The following is a 19,843-nucleotide window of genomic DNA, read 5'->3' as shown; positions in this document are numbered from 1 at the left end:
CCTCCTTAGGAAAACCTACTTATTTCGCATTTTTGGCCTCTCAGTCCGGGTTTTTGGTTTGCCGAATCTTTATAGGCTCTCACAAGTTTATTCACGCCTAGCCATGAAAAAGAAAAAGAGCAAGCCTTTGTGCTCACCCACACTCGAGGATGAGGAGCCTGACCCTTGCGAGCTCAGTCTTTCACTGCCCGAGACCCAGAGCAGAGAGGATCAAGACACCATCCTCGGGCTCATTGCGAGGTGAGAAGCAAAATCAATAATGTCCTATATCAGTGCAAATAAAGCCTGGTCGCTCACATAGAATAGCTTGCATCTCAACTCGGACTACAGCGATTTGACCATTATTTGCAAGGACAAGATTTTCTCCGCTCATAAGCTTGTTGTTTGTCCAAGATCAAAATACTTTCACTGTGCTTGCTATGCCGGGTTTAAAGTGACTTAAATTCCACCTGTTAACTACTGTTGCGACTCAGGCTGACACGCGGCGATGACTTCCAGGAGACCGATCACCCGATAAGTCTAAATGAAAAAGACCCAATCCTCATCGAAAAATTGCTGGAATTTCTATATATGGGAAATTACACTACTCCATGCCCTACATATTCCTCGGAAACTACACAGGCGGATGAAGGAGACGTGCCTAACGTGGATAGACAGCCCGCAGGAGATTTATCGCGGGAGCTCAAAGCAGAAAGCGGTGCCACTGATGAAGCTGACGTGCATATTGGTGAATGTTTTTATAAAACGGTTACGGAATCTCTGGAGAAAAATCCAGGGAGACTGATGCATGCGCCACAGATGAATGAGAAATCATCTATAATTGATGGGGGTTGCCCCGGGGACGCAACCGAGCAAGAGGATGAAGGGCGTATTACAGATCCAGCCATCGATCCATTAGTCAACTGTCATCCGTGTTACTTTCATGTGCGCATATATGGCGAGGCGGACTACTTCATGATCAGCGACCTGAAAAGCAAAGCTGAAAAACATTTCTGCGCATCGTTCATGAATTCCCCGGAAAGGGAGTCCTTTGCAGAAATCATGGAGGAGGTTTATTCGACACGAGCAAACTACCAGGAGCTGAGGCAATTAGCAATCAAAATGATAGTTGATAATCTGCCGCTCCTCCGAAAAAGACCCACGCCGGTGATTATGTCAGAACTGATGAAGTCGGTCCCCGATTTTACATACGATTTGTTGCAAGCTACTCTAGATAAGTATGTGGGTGAGTCGTCCGGCATGGAAGAAAATCAATCTCATGTTCGGTTCGGTTACTGAATACTGATACCCCTCAAAGAGGTGCTAATTTGCATTCCGGGGGTGGGATGTGATTGATGTGTTCTCCCCTATATCTTGCACTGCGCATCCACCAAGATATTTACCGTGTCAATACTTATTCCATGCCTTTTTGCCTTGACTTTCACGTCGTTTCAGGGCTTACAGCGTGCCTCAGCGCGCGTCCCCCAGTTGTACGTGCGCGACCGCAAAGCCAAGCAGCTTGTCTACGTTGGAACTCTACGGCCACGCACGCTGCTTATTCGCCCCTGTATCGCCAATTTGATTCTCTTGGCCTTTAGGTTTCTAGGGCTTTGTCTGCATGTACATTCTAGCTCGATGATTGCTTCATGCGTTGCTCATTGACCCTCTTTTTATCCCGACGTTCTACAATTGTATTACCACCCGTGGCTTCACTGGCCTCTGTGCTCTCACTTCACACGCTTCTACAATCTCGGTGTGATACGACCTCACGATGCTAACGCGTCGTCCCTGCCACGATTGTGGTCACTATGTGTGTCTGTCTGCGACGATTCAACCTCCGCGATGCCCTGCTTGTCGATTATCACGTTTGCCCTCTCCTCTCGAAACGCGGTTCTGTCTTGGCTGCCGTATTCCCCTCCCTGCCACCTCTTCAGGCCTCTGTTATAGGACTTGTCAGGCTTGTCATTCTTCTTGTCCGGCTATAGAAGTCTCTTTCCAACTCGCCCTGGCGTGACTCGGTGTTTCCATTGCAGGCCTAGGATGTCTCATACTGTCCCAGAGGCCACTGATTGCGCCTCTTCCATAACCCGGATATTAGTCATACTGATGGCTTCCATCATTTGTTTAAATTATTTAGTGTGTATGTTGACTTACAACTTACCAATTCAACTCTCTACTTACGCGTTGCTATCTTACCACCCACTTCCTCTCATCGTTTCAGGGCCGATGCGCGCCTCGCGCGCGTCTTCCAGTGCCCTGAAACGAACGTAGTGAGAGAAAGGGATGTAATGCCCTGAAACGAACGAAGTGAGAGAAAGGGATGTAATGCCCTGAAACGAACGAAGTGAGAGAAAGGGATGTAATGCCCTGAAACGAACGAAGTGAGAGAATGTAATGCCCTGAAACGAACGAAGTGAGAGAAAGGGATTCTCCGCCCGCGGGGATACCCCTGTTTCTGGAAACTTAATTTTTTCGCTGTCGTTAGCCAAATTACGGTTTCTCATTCGCTATTTCGATCCACTGCCTTTCTCCGATTCGCTACCTTTTCATTCCACGCTCTCTTCTGATTGCTGTTCGAGCAATGCCCAGTTCAGTTTAGTGTTGGCGGGTTTTATCCTGAATCATTGGCTCTTTCTACTATAACCCTAACAGCTGACTCTCTAACCCTGGTATCCGTGCCTTGTGCTTCCTATTCATTCGTTATATCCTCATGCTCATTATGTGCATGATTTTGCTACGCACTCCTTTAAGAGCTTCATCTGGTTGGTTAGATGACTCTGACGTGTCTAGATACACCGCTTCTTTTTACCTATACTCTTGTGTTTGGGGGTTTACTGTTTTTACCCATCAAAGTCTTCGGGGCTGTTTGAAACCTTCTATTGTCTACTTTTTATTCTTGAAGTGCTTGCCTGCAATGCATATAGATATGACGGAGACATATAAACCCATTCTCATTTGATATCGATATTTCCTTTTCTGCGATTCAACCCAGGCATGCCCTTCGACTACTTCCGGAATTCTTTCTCCTCGTCATCTCAACCTTTCCCATCAGATTACCGGCCTGGTGCTGTACAGCCCGACTCCCCACCTCTTACATTCCTTCCACCCACTCCGTCGGCCTCACGTCCATGTCCTTTCCCTCCTCCGTCGTACGATTCACCAACTCGTCACAATCATGTTACTGGCTTTTCCCCGGCTCCGGCGCTACCGTCCCAATTGACCCCACCCTATCCTCACTTCCCTCCCCCATCCTATATGACCCCGTCGAGCGTCCATTCTACCTTGGTTGCACCCGGCCTCTCGCAGACGATATTGCCGCCAAATCCCCCACTTAAAGTCACCTCCGACGTCCGCGCCGGCCTTTGCAGGAAAAGTATTTCATCACGTCCTCGTCTTCTTGCTCCAAGACCGACCCTGGATACGACTACAAGACCCTGTCTGCCCACAGTCTCGGCACCTGGCGATCAAGTTGTTCCAAATGCAATTACCGTTGCCATAGATCCGTTGGTTCAGAATGGGGTGTCTCCAGCCCCACAGTCCCAGTCTATGCCGAGGGCTTCGACCGATGGTTTCCCGGGACCGGATTCCTACAGCCACCGATCAATTCCCCACCTACCTGGCTCGCTTCAATCCGCCGCCCCAACAAAGAGGTCGGGCCCGTCTCAAACGCTTCCGCAACCTAAACGGCGCATGCTGGACACCGATGCTGACTCTACCTACATCATCGATAAAGCTCTAAAGTTGCTGCGTGATGATCTTGAGTCGAGAAGTTCAGCCTCTACGACTTTTCCACCGGTGCTGACTGAAGCTCAAATAAGAGCTTCCATTGCCCAATATCAAAATCATATTGAAGATTCATCAAAGCAAGGCGTCTGCTCATCCTGCGGGAGGTTTGTGCCGATTCCGGAGATTGTAGAAATGGAGGACAGTGACCCTTTGCTCCTGCCACTAGCTACCCACCTTGACTATTGCGGCAAACATGGCGACGAGTGGGATATATGTTTGACCTGCCTCAAGTCTCTATCTCAAAATTCTGTGCCGAGACTTTCTGCTTTGAACCGTGTGAATGTGACAATGTGTCAAAACTATCCGTCGGCGCTTGAAGGCCTCACCCCGGTCGAGGAGTGTCTTATTGCTAGGTGTCATCCCCTCGGGATAATTTTGAAGTTGCGCCCTGGGGGCCACACGTCGCCGGTGTCCTATCGTGCTCTGCGCGGCCACTTCATTGTCATTCCGCAGGACCCGGAGCCACTGCTTGAAATTCTTCCGAGCCCAGCAGTAATGTTGCATGATGTGATTAGGGTGTTTTGGCTAGGAAAGCAGCCCGCCACCTATGCGGACTTATCTCCATTTTTGCTGGTACGTAGACAAAGGGTTCTTACGGCTCTTCAATATCTGACACGTCATAACCATGTTTATCACGACGTTGCTATCAACCGTCAAATGATCGACACGTGGGATGACGACTTCATTCCAGCCGATCTTGAAGAAAATATCATTTCTGTGGATCTGTCCGATGGGCTGGAACGAGAGGGCTACGCGGTCCATTTGGATGCGGGTAACCACGAAAATGATTTCCAGGCTGCACAAGATGCTGGCCGGGAGACTGGTATCAATGCACCCCTGATGACTGGCTCTGTTTGCACCGATATTAACGGTGAACGTCAGAGTCCCGACAAGCGCCTTTTGAAAGCCTTGTTGGACATGGTTTCGAACCCTCTCGCCTCATCCATCCAAAATACAGTTACACGTGGCCAGCAGCAAATCCCTAGCCTTTCTTACAGGATTCGGGGCCAGGCAACCCTTGCTGACCATTGGCATGACCCTGCGTATTTTACTGGCGCATTTCCAACTTTATTTCCCCTCGGCATTGGCGGCCATCTGGACGAGCGTTCATTCGACGTCTCTTTGTCTTCCTTTGCGGAGTGGGCATTGAAGCACCATAGCAGGAGGTATGGTTTACTGAATGCTATTAATTTGTGAACTTCCGTCTCTGACCAGAGCAGGTTTGCGCGCCACAGAACCTTCATGTATCTGATATATGACGTGCTTCTGATTCGAAAATCTTCCCTCGCGAATAAATTGGTCCTTCAACGTCGGCACTGGTCAACAACCGCTGACGACATTTCTTCTCTTACTGAGGATCGACTTCGTAGTGCACTACAAGACCTAGAGATCCATCATGAAATCAAAGACCCAGCGATTTCCCGTCTGCTACATGTTATGAAAGCAATTGCCATGTGGGTCCCCGGCTCTTTCGCTCAAAAATTGAGAATGCGGTCTGAAATCCGAGGTCTCATCGTCCGGTTTGGAATGCCGGCTTTTTGGATTACCATCAACCCCTCCGATTTACGGAGTCCACTTGTCATCATCCTGGCTGGTGTTGAGTATTCCGACGATATATTGTCAGCCTCAAATTCCGCTATTCGAGGTGCGACCGCCACATCCAACCCAGTGGCGGTTGCCTCATTTTTCCATAGTGTTTGTACCGCTGTTTTGGACGGGTTGTTCGCTAGCGGACGCGATCGCATTGGGATCCTTGGGGATGTTTCAAATCATTATGGCGTGGTTGAGACCAATGGCAGAGGAATGCTGCATTTACACGCAATGGTCTGGCTCAAAGGCAACCTCTCATTTGCCAATCTGCGAAGCCGCGTTCTCGCCGACGCTGGATTTGCTACGCGTGTGCTCCACTACCTCGAAAGTGTCATCGTCCAGAGCGTTGATGAGAGTACCCTCGTTGATCCGGAAGTCAATCTGGCGCCGATAAGCCCTTCTGCTTCCGACCCAGAATCGGATCATGATTTCCACATCAGGCTAGCCGGTGATAGCAACCTCGTTGCTCGATCTAAGCAATTGCACTCCAAAAGGCACTTCGCCACCTGTTTTAAAAACCGCCCAACAGACCGGTCTAAAAACATTTGTCGCTTTGGTATGCCCCGTGAAATCGTGCCCTCGTCGAAGATCGACGATCTTGGGGTGATTCACCTGGCTCGGAATCATCCTTGGATAAATCCATGGAATCCCGCCATTGCCAGCTGTCTCCGTTCAAATCACGATATCTCCTGGATCCCCACCGTCTCAAAATCGCTGGCCCTAGTCTACTACATCACCAACTACGCCACGAAAGACGACGTTTCTCCATGGCAGTTGATAGCGAAGGGAGCACTCTTGAAGCAAGCTATTGAAAAGGCAAAGGCTGCCGACCCTCCAACTGCTAATGATCTGCGGCTTCGGGAAAGGAACATGGATAATTTCGCGCTCCGTTGCTTCAATAGTCTGGCGCACGACCGGGAAGTGAGCGGTGTTCAGGTCGCCAGCACTTTACTCCATCTCCCTAACTACTACACTGTCGACACCAAATTCGTCCGTGTCAATCTGTGGTGGCTAAGGCAGTATGTACGTGATCTTCGACGTGGGTCCAGTACAAACATTGATGATTCCGCTGGAACTGCCGACGAGCCTTGTACATTCCAGACTGGGGAGACAGCTCCAGTGAGTTTGTTCGACAACTATAAATGGCGGGGGGTCGACCTTGCTACCTTCTCATTCTTTGAGTACTGCATGCTAGTCCAAATAGGAAGGAAGCGGAGAAATCATCACGACCACTTTGACTTTGACCCGCGCCACCCGAGATGTGGCGCTTGCGTCCAGCATGTCGCCCGCTCACCGTCCCAGGTAGCCACCGTCGCATTCAGTGGACAACTCACACAGTATCAAATGGCGGAAGACTCCATCCGCGGAGGGCATCCAATGACCGATGCCATTGCGAATGATCTCGCGGAGATACTTCTCGGTCTTTTTGTTCCCTGGGACAAGCTACGCGAGAGGTTTCTTTGTGGGCCCCCTGAATCCAATGTCTTGTCACATATCTGGTCGTCGGTCAAGCCCACACTGGTGCCATATATCCAGGAATTTGCCACTAATATCGAACTTCTTCGGAAATCGAAAGATGACTGCCAAATTGACGCTAGATTACGACACTCTTTGAACGACCGCGCTGAGCTGTACGACCGTCATGTTGACAACATAGATCTGGCCGGCCATGAGCAGATAGACGCACCCGATTGTGATGATTTCATGGCGCCCGAAGATGAGCGGCTCACGGCGGAGACCTTGATCGCCGCTTACAATACAGTAACCAAGACCTGGGGCCAGGATTGTTTCATCGCAGCAAAGAGAGCACCGGTCTTGGCCACTTTCTGCCGCGCACACAATCTCACACAGATGAATCCACTTCCTTCCAGTACCCATTCTCTCCGACCTGATCATGCTTTGGATTTAGAAATCGTTGCACCCACAGTCCTGCAAGACTGGGAAAATCAACTCTCCAGCCATAAAAAGCCTTTTCAGGACGGAGACCTTTCTAATCCTACCCCACACCTGCCCGACTTTGATCTAGTAGGTGGGGATGGCATGCTGCAGCCTATACTGATCAACACAAGCACGCCTGGTGATCCACCAGTAAGGCTGGATCTCGAAAATCCGACACCAGATTCTCTCCTCAAGCTCGTCGTCAAAGATATCCCACTAAATACGAAGCAATTACTTATAGTGCGAAAGTTGTTAACTGAAATTATGGGGTGGGCTGAACATCCACGGGACTCGTCACGACGCGGACAACTACTTCTGTGTGTTACGGGCGAAGGCGGCACAGGTAAGACGCAAATACCAAAGGCTATCGAAGCCGCCCTGTGTATTCTTGGCCGGAAACACGAAATTATCCTCACAGCCCCTACGGGGGCCGCAGCAGACAATTTAGGAGGGAACACCTATCATACTTCCCTTGGTATCAATCTTTCCTATAAAGCTGCTGTGAGCACCCGCGTTCGAAGGTTATGGGCACGAAAGACCATCCTCGTGATTGACGAAATGAGCATGGTGGATCTGAAAATGCTAAGTGTGATCAACAACCAATGCAAAGTCGCTCGGTCATTGCCGAGGTCCTCTCCCGATCTCTTTGGCGGCCTTCCGATCGTGATTCTTATGGGTGATTTCTTCCAGTTCCCTCCTGTTCGCGGTCCACCATTATGGAAAAGACCAAGATATGGAGTTGACGATGATGCCGCCGGCCGACTGATTTGGCGTAGATTCGAACACGTTATTATTCTCGATGAGCAAATGAGACAATCCGAGGATCCATCGTTTCGTGGGTTCCTGACGCGCACAAGGCAAGCAGCATTGACCGAGGACGATGTTGCCCGCCTGAATTCCAAATGTATCCCCTCACTCACAGATCCAACATCAGAGGATGCCATTGTCATTGTCAAGTTAAACGCCATACGGCACCAAATCAACCGGATCCGTATTGAGAATTTCGCTCGGCGGAAGTCTCAGAGAATTTATATCTTTCCCGCCATTCACACCCGGACTAAGTCAACTGGCCCCGTGAACCTTCGGCTTCAAGCCCATGACTTGCTGCTCCAGCCAGACCACAGTGCCCAGATTCCATTCCCAGGTCTTCTTCTTTACACGAGAGATATGCCGACCGTTATGCTCACCAACGCCTGCACCCCTCTTGGTCAGGTCAACGGTGCCACAGGCACCGCAGTGGGGGTTGTTTTGGACCCGGCTGGAAAGTTTCTGCTCGACACGTAAGATCCTAAAGCATACTAATGTACTTGCACAGCCGAATTGTTTGATCTGGATGACCTTTACACGCTCTGTACAAGACCGCCTGCCTCTGTAATATTCAAACCGGATCGAATTTTGCAAACGCCTTTTGACCATCTTCCACCTTCGACTATGCCGATCTTCCCAATAGAACGTTCCATCGCAGTGAAAGGCGTGTCCGTGAGAAGGAAGCAGATCCCAATCTGCCCCGCGTTCTGTCTCACCGATTACAAAGTGCAAGGCTCGACGCTCTCTGTCGCGATCCTAGACCTAAAAAATGCCACATATCGACGAGGACAAGATTCTCACCGGAAGTACTGCTCCCTTTACGTTCAGCTTTCTAGGCTGCGGTCTTTTCAAGGTCTCCATTTACTCGAGAAAATTAGTCTTGACGATCTCCGCTTTTCGCCCGACCCCGACCTTATCGTGGAAATGGAAAGATTGCGTGCTTTGGAAGCGGAGACACTTGCGGGTTGGGCTTGAACTGCCTGTCAAAGCCTGCTTGCCCTAATACCTCACGTTTGTATTGCCACTAATGCCACGTCGTTTCAGGGCTTACAGCGTGCCCCAGCACGCGTCTTCCAGTAAACTTGGATGTACGTGCACGTTCCGCGAATGGTTTTGGCTGTTAAACTACGTATGGGTGGCCCTGCCACGCGCCCCCCTGATTCGCCCACCTTCTTGCCCTTACTTTGCTCTCTTCGGACTGGTCTGTCTTGGCTTTAGGGTTCGACGCATCTTTCTGCATCTATATGCACGTTCTCGATCTGTGATTGCTTCGTGTCCTGCTTCTTGCCCGTCCTTTTACTCCAACGCTCTGTTGCTTATGCCCACTGAATTGCCTCTGCTAGCTTACTGTTCTCCTTTGCGCTACCCACTTCCCCCATCCTTCGTATGCCAGTTCCGGAAATGCTAACCCATCAATCGTATTGTGATTGTGGTCGTCGCGTGCGTCTTTCTTCAGGTATCCAGCCACCTCGGTGCCCCAGTTGCCGGTTGGCGCGTTTGCCTCTCCTGCTAGAAACACGCCCATGCTCGCGCTGTCGCGTCCCTGCACACTTGTCTAATATTTACTGTGCGACTTGCCAGATTGCTCAATTGCCGCCGCCTTTCAATACCCCTTGTTCCCCTTGTTTGCTGCTTTACAATATCTCGTGCAGAATAATCCTTTGTACCAAGGCGTGACCATTAACCATTCAGCCGTAGACGAATGGCCTGATGATTTTGTACCCTCCGACTTGCAACAAGAGATCGTGTTTTTGGGCGAATCAGATCACCATGAACGAGCAGGGTATACAGTAGATCTACAAGAGAACAATTACGAAAATGACTGGCAAGCTGCCGAGGACAACCCGGATCACCCTACTGGGCTTTCTCTTCCAGTAACTGGTTCTGTACTCACGGACATCAATGGAGAACGCCAGAACCCTGATATTCGTCTACTCAACACGGTACATTCTCTTGTCAATGACCAGCCACCTGAAGTCCAAGGTCATTATCCTTCCTCTGGTTGTGGTGATCATCCACATCAATTTTCTGGCTCTCGGGATCCGCCTGTGATCAGATATGCCATACACGGCCAGGCCTCCCTTCTGAATCAATGGCAAGATCCTCATTATTTCACATCTGCTTTCCCAACGCTATTCCCCAATGGTGTTGGAGGCCATCTGGACCATCGTGTTATACCTGTGTCAATTGCCGCCCTTGCTGACTGGGCACTACGCCATCATACTCGAAGGTATGCGGGCCTCTAATTCTCAGCCAAGAGCAAAAGCTTAACTGTTCAGATTTGCACGCCACCGAACGTTCATGTACCTGCTTTACGATGTTATTCGGCTTCGAAATTCATGCTTGGGCAACACTCTACTCATCAAACGATCTCAATGGACGTCTGTGGCTCAGGATTTGGGCTCGCTCAATGTTGATCGCCTGCGAAAGGCGACCGAGGAACTTGCCGCGAATCAGACCACAACCGACCCGCTAGTCCGGCGACTCCTCAAAAATATAACTGCTATTGGGGTCCAAGTCCCCGGTTCCTTTTTCCAAAAACTGCAGTTGCGGGCCGAGATTCGAGGACTTCTTGTTCGAGAAGGGATGCCTGCATTCTGGTTGACGATCAACCCGTCTGACCTCCAGAATCCACTGGTTCTTGTTCTTGCTGGGGTTCAATATCCCAGTGGCCATGCAAATAGAGTAGGGATCTTACTAGTAGAGGAAGGCGAAGCTAGGCTTGAAAAAATATACCTGATTTTTGGAATTGGTAATATGGTACATACGTCGCAATGTAAGTTCCCCACTTTTTCCCAGAAGAGCTTGCTATAACGTTTATTGTACAAGACGATTGATGTTAGGACAGGTGACGTTGTCCCAAGGCACCGAGGAAAATATTGGCTTTACTGCACATACGTTTGACTTGATCTGGGTGAACTTGAATGATTGCTTAATGATTGTCAATTGTTGAACCGTTTGGATTGAACAGTTGGTAAAACTTTTTCCAGGTTACTACAAGCACTAGGTAAATCTGCTCCTTCCCTAACGACTGCTTTTCTTTTCTCGGGCCTGCCGCCAAGCCTTTAGCGCAGGCCACTTATTGATCAGGCCATACCAAGTTGAGGGCCGTCGTAAAATGCGCCGTATATGGTACTATATCTCCCTCAATAATATTATACCCAGTGACGTGAGCGTTGGTTGGTAGACATTGATGACATCAGTACTGGGTAAAGGGCATTTCACGGGGGTCGTCAACTCAACGAGGTCTAGTATATATTACTCTCCCCCTAGGATTTTTTTTCCTTTCCTATATGGTATTTTTCGAGACAATCTCGGGCTTATCGTGTTCTAGTCTCTTTTTCCAGTTATTTTGAAGATGCATCCTTTATCACTTGCAATCTTAGTGATCATTCACGCATGCACTTCTAGAGCCGGAATCTTTGAAGTCATAGATTACGATCGCCAATGTTTGATATGGTCCAACGGCAACTATGGCTGCACGGGTTACTCTGCATCTTTTGCTAAACTAGATGGAGATGAATGTTTAAGTACTTATAAACTATCGCAATTGGAACATTTGCTGCTACTAACAGTTTACTAGAGCTCAGTGAGCAACACTCTGCGCGAGGTTTTGAAATTTGCGGCACAGAAGATGGTTCACCAGTTGCTTGGATACAGGTAAACCACACGGGTCTTGTTACTTTTTCCAATGAGAATGGTGACAGCTCGAGCTGCGTTCTCAACAAGGGACTTAAAGCTGGCAGCTGGTGCATTGCATCTAAATCAGAAGTATCCACATCAAAAATGCTCTCATATTCCGCATTATCGACTGCCTTAGCTTCTGTTGCCAACAAGTCACTGTCCACCATTCGCTCTGGCGCCACTCCCTCTACCGCCACTCCCTCTACCGCCACTCCCTCTACCGCCACTCCCTCTACCGCCACTCCCTCTACCGCCACTCCTTCTACTACCACTCTATCTACCACTACTTTATCTACCGCCACAACGAAAATTGATCTTAACACTGTTCTTTGCCATGTTGTGGTTTATCCATCATCTACCATAACCACTAGCTGTTCATCCTTATGGTGAAGAATGATTAATTGAATAGGAGGCTTCACAATCGAAACTACCTATGCTTTAAGTCTAAATATCCGCTTCGAGATTCCATTTTGTTAAATACAGTAGCTACGATGCAGTACTATGGCGGAGCAGCACTTTGTATCCGAAATATCGCTAAAAGACCGCTTGCCAACGGCATTAGACAGCAATGCTTAGTTCTCTACTCCGTTTGAATGACAATTTCTATCTCTTTGGTAGTGTCTATGGCTTTTCAAGGACGAGCCAAGCTGAAACCCCACTGCAACAGAGGCGGGTCCCTAGAATGTGGCAGTCCATGATTTTGAGTTGGAGAAATCTCCGATAGTTGACACGTGAGAATCGAACCTATGATGCGGATGTACGTACCAGCCAGTATCATATTAGGAATAAGATTTGTTTTGTTTTGTTTTGTTCCTCGGGCTTTTCACGACCTTGGGTCGTATGTAGCCCCCATAGCTTGTGTGCGCTGCAATATTCAGTATGTACGCGACATTGCTGGATCCCGTAAGGCGACAGTATTCCCAGACAAAAGTAGGTGATGGTAGACGATGGTGCTCTCGGGCGATGGTGCTCTCAGTCGGTAGGACTCTCAGACGGTGGTGCCCTAGACGGTGGTACTCTAGACGACAGTAAAACCCATCCACAGAGTAGGCACTGCTCGAAAGAACCAGGGGTCGCTTGGGCAAAGGTTGCGCCAGACCTGGGCCCAGAAAGGTCGGTGCAAAATCATCTGCCACGCAACCCCTTCACAAATACGTTGCATCTATCGTGGCATAGTCCGGTAAGGAGGCCTTAGCTATTTCTGGATATCCGTCAACCGATGCGAGTTTTGAGGACCGGTGGAGATAAAGGGAACGCCGATTTGGTGAGCTTAGTCATTACGGAAATTTCTCGGACCGAGATTCAGGATACGCGGGTAGAAGATACAAGTACAATACGAACGAATGATAGTTTGGGGCAGAATAACTGGAATAGGAACCACATATCCCAGAAGAGCCCAAGAACGAGACGGGAACATGTGCAGGCCGAGGAAGAAAAACGAAATATTGAAGTCCCTCGCGGGTAGCTTCCATGGTATTCCATCAAACTTTGAATCAACTGCGCCAGTTTTCTAGAAATATGCAATACCTCGGCGCATTTTACAGCGTCTCTTAATTGAATGCAGCCAGCTCAAGGATTGATTTGCGCTGAACGCCTGGAAGTGGGGTTGGGAAGAGTTACTCACTGTTTATCGGTCAAGCTGATTTGGGGAATGACTGTATTGTGCCTAAACCGTTCTTCTTTCAATTTGTGAGGCTAGCCGCAAAGCTTGAGCCCCTGAATGGAAACGGTTAATGGACTTGATAGGTAAAAAGAAGACGGTCAGTAAGGTGTTTAAACGGAGAGAGAGTTAAACGGAGAGAGAGTTAAACGGAGAGAGAGTTAAATGGAGAGAGAGTTAAACGGAGAGAGAGTTAAACGGAGAGAGAGTTAAACGGAGAGAGAGTTAAACGGAGAGAGAGTTAAACGGAGAGAAGAGTTAAACGGTGTGGTTAAACGGTGCGGTCAAAGGGAGAGGTGGTAAACGGAGCGGTAGTTAAACAACAGCGTGCTTCAACAGCGTGCTAAAACAGCGTGCCTAAACAGGCGGGTAAATAAATGAAGAGACGAACAAACGAAGTGGTATGAATGCTGTTAATGCTCGAACAAAGTAAGGTTATTAGACTGAATTGTGATAGATTCCAGAGGTGACTAGTGAGGGCCCCTAAACCTCGAGGGGTAAACTGAAAATGAGAAAGCATTGATGGGAATACCAATAACCACGTCTAGAACAACTGATGATGGTGAGTGGCTGGGTATGCCGAGTCGGACCCAATTGAACCGGTACGACCATGAGGTATTGTTTTGAAACATACTCGTTCCAGCGATACCAGAGTGGTAATCTGTCGCGACAAATGCGAGTGGCTGTGCCAGATATTTGTGGCTGTGTAAGAGATGTGTATGATATGACAAACGAATACCAGGTTTTAGTACTGAGCTAATTACAATACTACGGTTTCTTGTCCCTTATTCACTGCACTCTCTTTCTATTGCGCGGGCTCGTCTACGAGTGCTTGAAGTCCACATGCTAAAACAGATGACGTTGTCCCAAGGCACTGAAGGAAACATTTGTTTTACTGCACGTACGTTCGATTACGACGAGGTCAGAAGCGAGAGATTTAAACGAATTCCCCTCACTTTCTAGACTGCTGTTTATGAGCCAGGCCCTTTACACTGGAGCAGATTGTGTCCAACTCGAAGGTTTTGCAAGGCCCACCAGAGGCTAGCTGGACATTTCAATATGGTCCCCCTAAATAACAATTGATGGTCCCCATAAAGCGAAAGTATCAGCTCATGAAAGACTGCTTCCTATGTTAACTTCAGAATAAAGCAAGAAGACTAGTAATGGAGGGTTCATCGTCAGCAAAACTCGGATTACGAGCACCGACCGTTCAGCACGCCTTGAAAACGAGTCACGCGAGAAGGGTTTATCAAAAAGTGCAGCGGAGAAAAGAAACTCTCTTTAAAAAAGCTTTCGAGTACTCCATTCAATGCGATGCTGATATTCAGCTTATTGTGCGGATAAGGAAGACCGGTCAGGTTTTTACCTTGACTTCCAACTCGGAAGGGTGGCCGCTCTCTGCAAAACAGCTGGTATGTTAAAACCCATGCACATTTCTATGCTTACTTATTGGTCACTAAACGAGAAAGGCCGCAAATCACCCACTTCCAATACAAAAAACGACGGAGGACCTTGCTAGGCAATACGAGAAACAGGGTATCTCCTTTAATAAAACCAAGGTCCTCAGTTCAAAATGACAGCGGCGTCCAAAGCGTCACAGACAACAGCAATACAGATGGCCTGGTATTATGATTTCTGATGCGAGAATCCAAAGTAGAAAGTGCGTGAAAGGCTTATCTCGGGAAAATTCAGATCTTGGCAGATCGTGACATGGAACATCCTCACGGCCGTAGTAGCTACGCCAGATCCAAGGTAGATCACTATCCACAGTTCCTTAGCGAATTTGCAGAGTTGTCTACACAGCATAGGTCATATGTGTCAGGGCCTTTCAGTAAATTGCATCGGGTGAATGCGTAGTCTTATAGCCACTACTGTAAAACCAGGTACAGTTGGTTGGTTGGTTGATGTCATTTACCTTGACCCCTCGCAGTAAAAGCGATATGCGGGATACAACTACTTGCTAAATAAATCTCGATTGATCCCTGAGATTGTTCCAAACTTCCTGGACAGTGAACTTTGAGCCTCACCTGGTAAAGCCTGCCGTGGTCTTGTTGCCATTTAAGGTATTGGGCTGCCCTCATAGCGCGGCTATAATGAGTTCCTAGATAAGGCGGCCAACAGTTGTCCGCGGCTGGTTGCATCTCCACTAGAAATAGTGATAATCCCGGCTGAGCTGAATTTAAGAGCCTGAACAACTACTGGGCGGCAGATGCGGTATTTGGGCGTTTTTAAGCTCAAATGGCGATGGTTTGTTGTGGAAACGGCGGCGAAAATCTTCAATTGTAAGTGTGAGGTTGGGAGGTATGGGTTGAGGTCTAATGGTCGGTGGCGGTGAAGATGTGGTAGGCTGCTGGAGAACAGAGGCGTAGGTACATTGTTGGCGTTGGGGGGTTGAGGCTGTCGTCGGGGTTGGTTGGATGGGTTGTGGAGGACAGATGGCTGGTCGCTGTGCGAGCGGTTCTGGTTCGAGCCTAATGGGTGGTAACTCGGTAGGGGTCTCGAGGTTGAGTTCCGCTTGGTTCACGGGTGTAGGAGCTGCTGGTGCCGGGTAAGTTTTGGGTCGAGAATTAGATCCGATAGCGGTGAACTAAGTAAATGGAATTGCGGAGGAGGGCGCATAGGAGTGAGGAGGTAGAGACGGTAAAAACGATTTTAGGTCAGGGCAAATAATGGTAAATATAGTAACTTGCCATAAGCAGTCCTCTTTGTGTATTTTCGATAAATCGCCGGTGGGATTTTGCTGGATGGCCTTCAGGTAAAGCAGCAAGCGATGTCGCCTACTCCAGCGCGGACTTGGTGATAGAGCCCATTCTGGGCAAGCTGATGGGGCGTGATACCAGTGAGGAGCTGGTGTTGAAATGAGATAGCTCTGGCTACGATAGTTAAGTAGGTGGTTGAGATGCGGCAAAGTGGATTCGGCGGTGGGGTGAGAGGCTGCGAACGGGCTAGGGATGATTTTGAAAGGTTTCTCGTTCCCATTAGGGCCTGGTGGATGAGACTCCATCCTTCGCCGGTTTCCATCGACCTTTTTCGATTCCGCCAGGTACCGTAAATATGCACAAGTCTTGAGAGCTTCGAGGAGATTAATGTCTTCTAGCACCGCTATCAAGTCTCCCAGGAACATGTTAGTCAGTCCACAGGAATGCAAGTTGCCTTCCTAGGAGCAACAAGTCCCCCAGGAGCGGGTAAACCTTTTCCTGGGATCTGCTAACTCCCCATGCACGCCACACTCTCAGCATTTATATTTACTAGCTTTTCAAATGGTTTGTTTCAACAGTTACGGTGAAGATCCACAACATATTGCCTTCCATTCAAAGTCAGTGAATGAAATTACCATTTATTTGTAATTATTGATCCACCTCTTAGATTCGTCCTTGATCTCAAACTCGATTTTACGCTAAGCTTGCGACACTTATTGGTGAAAAAAATGGTTGAAGTTCTCCGGTGTCCCCGGGCCTTTCCTTAACATTCACGTCAAAAAACCAGAGCGTGTAACAAAAGCAATAAAGACTGCTCGTTAAACATTATTCTGGTAATTGAATCAGCTCTAAACATGCATAGCCCCCCGACCCATAAGGGGTGTAGCGATGGCCGCATTCAGGGTGTAATTCTTGCCACTCAAATCACAGAGTCCACGTAGTGAGCTTGTTACTGGCATAATTCAATGAATGAATTTTAGAATTTGCTAAGGCTTCGTAGCTGGGGATCTATGCAATCCAGCCTTGGTGCATTTGACACACCAGAATGTTTCTCAGCTCGCGAGGTGTACCTCCGATGGCGCCAGGCATCGCTCCTTGTATTCTTGAGTTGATGATGCCGATCCAGCCTTTGGCTTCTTCGGACATTCTGGGTGCAGTTTTCACGTCGACCGGAGAAGCTTGAGTGATTTTCTTTGCTTGAGGGGCTCTTGGATTGCTTTGAGAGCCCGGAATGACGTTGTTTGACTGCGTTCAGAGTTCTTCCGGGAAATTTTTCATGGATACGGCCCCATGGCCATTTTTGGCTGTCTTTCAGATCGAGCAAACGACGATCGTCCTCAGGAGTCCACTTTTCGCGCGTGGTAATTTGTCGTGCTTGTACGGTCGTAGCTTGTCGAATAGGGTTCGCTATTGATAGGGTGCTTGTTGCAATGATACCATATGCGTGCTGCAATGTTTCAGTTGCAAGTTGGATTACCGCAAGATTTCCTTTGAGAATATCGGCATCGGCAAGATCATCAGAGAACTTGGCCTCGACAGTACTTAGGCTGTAAAAACGTTTCAGATACCTGATCGCATTCCCGAGCCCGACTAGATGATTGTCTGCATAGTCATCTTCGCTATAAGATGACGAACTTTCGGCTTCTGATTGACTCATTCGTCTTCCTCGTGACTTAGGCGCATTGATGGTAGTTGAAGCCGGGTACCGGCGTCGTTTCGGGGAGGGGTTACTTGGGTTCCCCAAGGCACGTTTTCTTCGACTTGGAGTAAATTGCATGTGATCATCTTCAAAAACATCGAAGACTCTCGTTGTTCCAGGTCCATTTAGGCCAGTCACAGATGCCGTACTACTGACTCGGGAGGAAGGATAAAGTGCAACCTCTTCGGGGTATCCGGGGTAATTATCGGCGGCTGGTGCATCATCGGGATAAGCGTCAGGCGCAACAGGTCGAGAGAGCCGGCCAGTCTCCGATGCTGGGGATAACGTGTCAATATAAACGCCTTGGAGCAAATCGTTGAAGATGTAACTTACAGGAGTTCATTACTCTGCCTTCTTCTACTGGCACATTGTTCTTCGGGCTGTAGCCGCCTGCTTCGCAGCTTTCTCTTGACGTATTCAGCTGCTCTGTTATAACAATGGTCCGAGTTTCCGTATCAACCGAAGAGCACCTTTGCGGGGAATTCGGTGTTGGCTGCCAGAACTTTTGATGGTTCAGCGTTACCATGGTGAACGCAAGGATCTTACGAGGAGAGTTGAAGGGGGAGATGGCGAAATTGGAGTTAACACGATGTAGGGGGAAAGCCGCATGAAAGTGACCCTTGGACTTTTTATATTCCAGGCGTCTTCGCCCCCGTTGCACTATGAAGCGAAATGTAAGAAGATCGGCAAAGTTTTCGGTCCAATAACTAATGCAGCATGGTAATGAGACTACATGTGTGATCGGCACAGCTTCTCGACCCTTTGCGGCGGCCAATTGAACCCCGTTCTATCTCGTAGTGGGTAGACTGGAAGAAGCCTTCCCAGGAACGCTAACATGATATGGACTGTGTGGGGGACTTCTTTTCGGATTTATACTCGGGCCGATGGTTGATGTCTCCGCTTTTCGTAGCACGGCGTATCGATGCAGTCGATGCCCATGACAGGGAACCTGAGAATATTTGCCCAATGGAGGCAGTGTTTGATGTTCCTGGGATCGAGCCAGCCCCGGACATAGAGATTCGAAGGCAATGAGGGCATTTGTGTTAGAGTCTATTGGATGGACGGCGGGATGGAGCCTGCATTGTGAAGGAAAGAGTAGATGATGGGATATCTAACATCTCATACAAGTTGAAAGTCTGGTTGATGAGCTGAAAGTTCGAAGACCAAGCCGAAATTTACTATAGCACCGCGAAAATACGTCATTTCCTAGCTCCGCTCCCAGGAGCACGAGTAGGCAGCAGTGCGGTTATTGTCGGAGCATGTGAAAGAACGGAGAGGTAGAATGAGATCGAATGGGCCGGTCGGCCTGAGCATTGGGGTGAGCGATCAGGCTGCTCAGGGAGTAAATCAGGGTCGCTCAGGGAGCAGCTCAGGTTGCTCAGGGAGCAGCTCAGGGCGGCGGGGTGACTAACTCACCCTGTGCTCCGGGAGCCGATCACTTCCCGAGGCGGCAGTTTTACCGTCACCATTACTACAGACAAAGTTTAGTGGCGCCAGAAAGAATCTGCTCTCAAGTGAACGATCATTAATAATAACACCTACTAAGGTATATGCGACTCATGTTGGTCGAGGCTAAGAGGCAGGCTTCATCTATTGCTGTAAAGACTCAGGGGTGTCTTTTTTCTGAATTCAATCTCAAGTAATGATCTATGTTATTCGAGCTCGTATATAATTGACACAGAAAGCAGGGACTTAGCCCTCCCCCTCCAAAAATCAGACCAAGTAAGATACTTCTCAGTGGTGGTTCGTCGGCAGTACTCCCTAGCGCCAATATAGCAGTAGAGAACGAGAAATCAATTCCACGTAATCATGGTCCTTTATCAATTTCTGAGTTTATACTAGCCCCCCTATTACAGTGGCCCCCACGTTACAATCCCCCTCCCCCTCCCCAGTTACCGAAATCTTGGCATTACTTTCATACATATTAGTGGTAATACAATTTCAACGCCATGCTTAATAAAGTAATGAAACATCTAATTAACAGGAGTGCCATCCTTTCCG

General features: G+C 48.6%; 3 protein-coding genes across 3 annotated transcripts; 2 read left to right on the top strand and 1 right to left on the bottom strand.

Annotated features, from left to right (window-relative positions):
• Positions 1 to 103: 103 nt before the first annotated feature.
• N7498_001898 (uncharacterized protein) lies at positions 104 to 1,278 on the top strand (the record flags this gene model as incomplete). Its single annotated transcript, XM_058448960.1, has 2 exons — positions 104 to 240; positions 474 to 1,278. 2 exons carry the CDS (start codon positions 104 to 106, stop codon positions 1,276 to 1,278), a joined length of 942 nt encoding a protein of 313 aa, XP_058311304.1.
• Positions 1,279 to 3,234: 1,956 nt separating this feature from the next.
• N7498_001897 (uncharacterized protein) lies at positions 3,235 to 12,098 on the top strand (the record flags this gene model as incomplete). Its single annotated transcript, XM_058448959.1, has 7 exons — positions 3,235 to 4,931; positions 4,986 to 8,573; positions 8,652 to 9,064; positions 9,793 to 10,330; positions 10,380 to 10,755; positions 11,684 to 11,760; positions 11,921 to 12,098. The coding sequence occupies 7 exons, from the start codon at positions 3,235 to 3,237 to the stop codon at positions 12,096 to 12,098; spliced, it is 6,867 nt and encodes a 2,288-aa protein (XP_058311303.1).
• A 5,021-nt stretch (positions 12,099 to 17,119) lies between these two features.
• N7498_001896 (SANT/Myb-like DNA-binding domain-containing protein) lies at positions 17,120 to 18,368 on the bottom strand (the record flags this gene model as incomplete). The annotated part of the gene is made up of 2 exons (XM_058448958.1): positions 17,120 to 18,117; positions 18,176 to 18,368. 2 exons carry the CDS (start codon positions 18,366 to 18,368, stop codon positions 17,120 to 17,122), a joined length of 1,191 nt encoding a protein of 396 aa, XP_058311302.1.
• Positions 18,369 to 19,843: the final 1,475 nt, after the last annotated feature.

This window comes from Penicillium cinerascens, assembly GCF_028974065.1.
Source record: "Penicillium cinerascens strain IBT 15544 chromosome Unknown contig_1_segment0_segment0, whole genome shotgun sequence".
Classification (NCBI taxonomy): Eukaryota; Fungi; Ascomycota; class Eurotiomycetes; order Eurotiales; family Aspergillaceae; genus Penicillium; species Penicillium cinerascens.
Note: the sequence above shows the minus strand (reverse complement) of the source record. Positions and strands in the feature narration are given on the sequence as shown.